This window comes from Octopus bimaculoides, chromosome 15 (assembly GCF_001194135.2).
Source record: "Octopus bimaculoides isolate UCB-OBI-ISO-001 chromosome 15, ASM119413v2, whole genome shotgun sequence".
Taxonomy (NCBI): domain Eukaryota; kingdom Metazoa; phylum Mollusca; class Cephalopoda; order Octopoda; family Octopodidae; genus Octopus; species Octopus bimaculoides.
The window spans coordinates 46,113,696-46,116,959 of record NC_068995.1 but is presented as its reverse complement, the minus strand read 5'-3'; the positions used below and the strand labels follow the sequence as shown (position 1 = coordinate 46,116,959).

General features: G+C 34.4%; 1 protein-coding gene across 1 annotated transcript in view; it reads left to right on the top strand.

The window, feature by feature from the left end:
• The first annotated feature begins 34 nt into the window (after positions 1 to 34).
• Positions 35 to 3,264, top strand: part of LOC106874436 (putative uncharacterized protein DDB_G0282499) — a 50,473-nt gene continuing 47,243 nt past the window's right edge. The window contains exon 1 of the mRNA XM_052973306.1: positions 35 to 2,718. Within this exon, the coding sequence (XP_052829266.1) occupies positions 2,160 to 2,718 (559 nt within the window). The 5' untranslated portion in view covers positions 35 to 2,159. The remainder of the gene's footprint in view (positions 2,719 to 3,264) is intronic.

Sequence of the window (3,264 nt, the reverse complement as noted above, 5' to 3'; positions counted from 1 at the left end):
GTGGGTGGAAAGGATTTTATGGAGAGCAGTCAGGGAGGAGATGTCAGGTTGTTGAGACGCTGCAAGAAGAGTCTGGGAGTGAGAGAGAAAGAGAAGAAACGGCAGAATTCCGAACCAAGCAAAAAGAAGACAGACAGACAGACAGAAAGAAAGAAAAAGAAGAAAAAGAAAAAGGACAAAAGAAAGAAAAAAAAACGGAAAGAAAATCAACAACAACAACAATACCAGAGGAAGAAGAGTAAGGAGGAGGAGGAGGAGGAAGGAGAGAAAAACGAAGAAGAAAAAAAGCAGAATTAAGAGCTTTACAAGTTTTAATATTTGCGAAATGTGTTTAACGTGAACTGTATCGGATAACGACACGTAGCTGTGATATTTTACTAGTTGTGGTATATACACATACATACATACATACATACATACATACATACATACATACATACATACATATATATATGTGTGTGTATGTGTGTATGTATGTATATATATATATCACATATATACATACATATATAAACAAAAATGTATAAGAACTTTTAAATAAGTTCCTCACCGATAATGATGTTTTCATACCGAAGGGCTTGGTAAAAATTATTAATTATTGATTTGTTAATAAATTAATAAATTGATAATCCTTTACCCTTTTAATTGCAATATACATACAAATATATAGGATACAATATAATTCATTATAATCACACACAAGCCACATACACTATGTAACACTGGTATACGTACACCTCAACAACAACAGCAATAATAATAATAACAATAATATTAATAATGATGATGATGATGATGATGGTGGTGATGGTGATTTCTTTAATAATAATAATAATGATATGAACGAATATGCATATGTACTAGCATACGATGAAATAGAATTTGTACAAATACTTGAAAAAACAAAAAGAAAAAACTGACATAGATGCGAATGATAAGGATAAAAAGAAAAAATAACAAACAAAACAAAACGGAATAATACTGTCTGAACATTGAGAGTCGTGGGTTTGAAACCGTGATGATGAATTGAATGAAAATTACTGTAATAATGGTTACTATTATTATTATTATCATTGCTGTGACCGCGAAGCGAAACCGGAAATCTGCTGCTTACGAGAAAACACTGAAAATTTAACGCTTTTTATTGACTTATTTTCTTCAATTCGTTATTTCCGTTTTTTTTTTTTTAAAAAAAAGAAAAACGTCGTTTTGTATTTTACATATTTATCACTGAACAAACCTTACATACATACATACATACATACATACATACATGCACACACATTGAGGCACGGGCACGCGCGCACACACACACACACGCATACGGACACGCCGCCCGTAGTTATACAACAATATGCTTTCGTTATATTTATTATTATGATGTTTTTTTTTTCTTTAATTTTTCATATTTTCTATTCTGCTGAATGAAAAAAACATATTCTACATACATACATACATACATACATATATATATATATATATATATATATATATACAAACACATATACACACATACACAGAAATACGGTCACATACACACAAACACTTAAGCAAACAAAAGCAGCCGGGGCCATTCAGAGACGAACGTACACACACAACCTTGTACACACACACACACACACTGCTGTCACGAAGCAGTCGTCGCCCGTACTCGAACTTACATCAATCAAAACTTCTTCTAGAAGGAGCGGACGTTGTTTCTTGTTAACAGCCAAACAACGGCCGGGCTTCCGATCGCCTGCTCGGTGTTAAAACAGCCAATATTTGGATAACTAACTACAATCCCTGTAACTGTCCCCATTATTTGGTCATCCATATCTCCGTCCGCTCTACCATTTATCCATCCATCCACCCATCCATCCATCCATTCGTCAAACCAGCCAGCCAGCCAGATTTCCATCAAGTCAACCGACCAACTGGGAAACCATCCATGCAGTGATCTCTGTATCAGACTATTTATGTCCATGTCTGTCCGTGTTTGTCTAACTGAACTTCGGTTACAATCAACATACTGATGCATCTACTACATTCTTACCTGATACAAGCACAGTATATATCGGAGTAAGTCTATCTATCTATCTATCTATCTATCTATCTATCTATCTATCTATCTATCTGGCCATCTGTCTTCTAAGCACTCCACAATAAGCTGGCATAAAATGACTGCAGAAAGCACCCAGGTGGACAGTGATTTGTCCCCCGGGCCGCAAACCAATGGCGCCAATAAAATCAGCAGTAGCAACAACAACAACAACAACAACAACACCTCAAATCTCAACAACAACAACAACAACAACAACAGCACCAGCAATAACCAAAGCTGTCCAAATAAAAAAATCAACAGCACAATTAAATTGAACGTAGGTGGAGGCGGTGTGATCGCTACCAACAACAACAACAACAACAACAACAACAACAGTAGCAACAACAGCAGTCATCAACATCACCATCACCATCACCACCACCACCACAACCACAGTAACAGTAATAATAATAATAATAATAATAATAATAACAACAGTAACAACAATAGTAGTAGTAATAATAATAATAATAATAATAATAATAATAAAAACAACAGTAACAACGGCCACGGCAATAGCAGTAATAACAGGAAATTTAATTCGTACAGTATTGACGATATACTTGGGATGAGGGGACCGAAATGGACCCCACGAGGGGATTTGACAGGCGAACGGAACCCAACTATTCTTAAAGGTAAGATTTCTAACTTTTAATTTCTACTTCTTTTTTATAAGAACAGAGACTTATTCATACGGAGACAGGTATACACGCGTGAGCGCACGTATATGTCAATATACATACACACACACAAACACAAACACACACACACAAGCACATTCACGCACATATATACATATATATAAAACCATGCACATATATATATACATATATATACACACACAAAACCATCTATTCACACATATATACGTACATACATATATGTATAAATGTATAAACGCACACACATATATGTGTGTGTGTGTGTACATATAATTAATAAATATATATATATACATACATATCGATATAGATACATGCATGTGTGTGCATATGTGCATATGCGTGTATGTATGTGTGTGTGTGTACGTGTGTGTGTTTGAATTTGTACTATAATATTCATAGAATCATGTGGCTAACAAAGAAAGCCCTAACCCTATGGATAACAAGTGGTTAAATAAATATATTCACCTCTCATATCCTCTGATTTTCTTTGGTATATATATATATATATATATATAT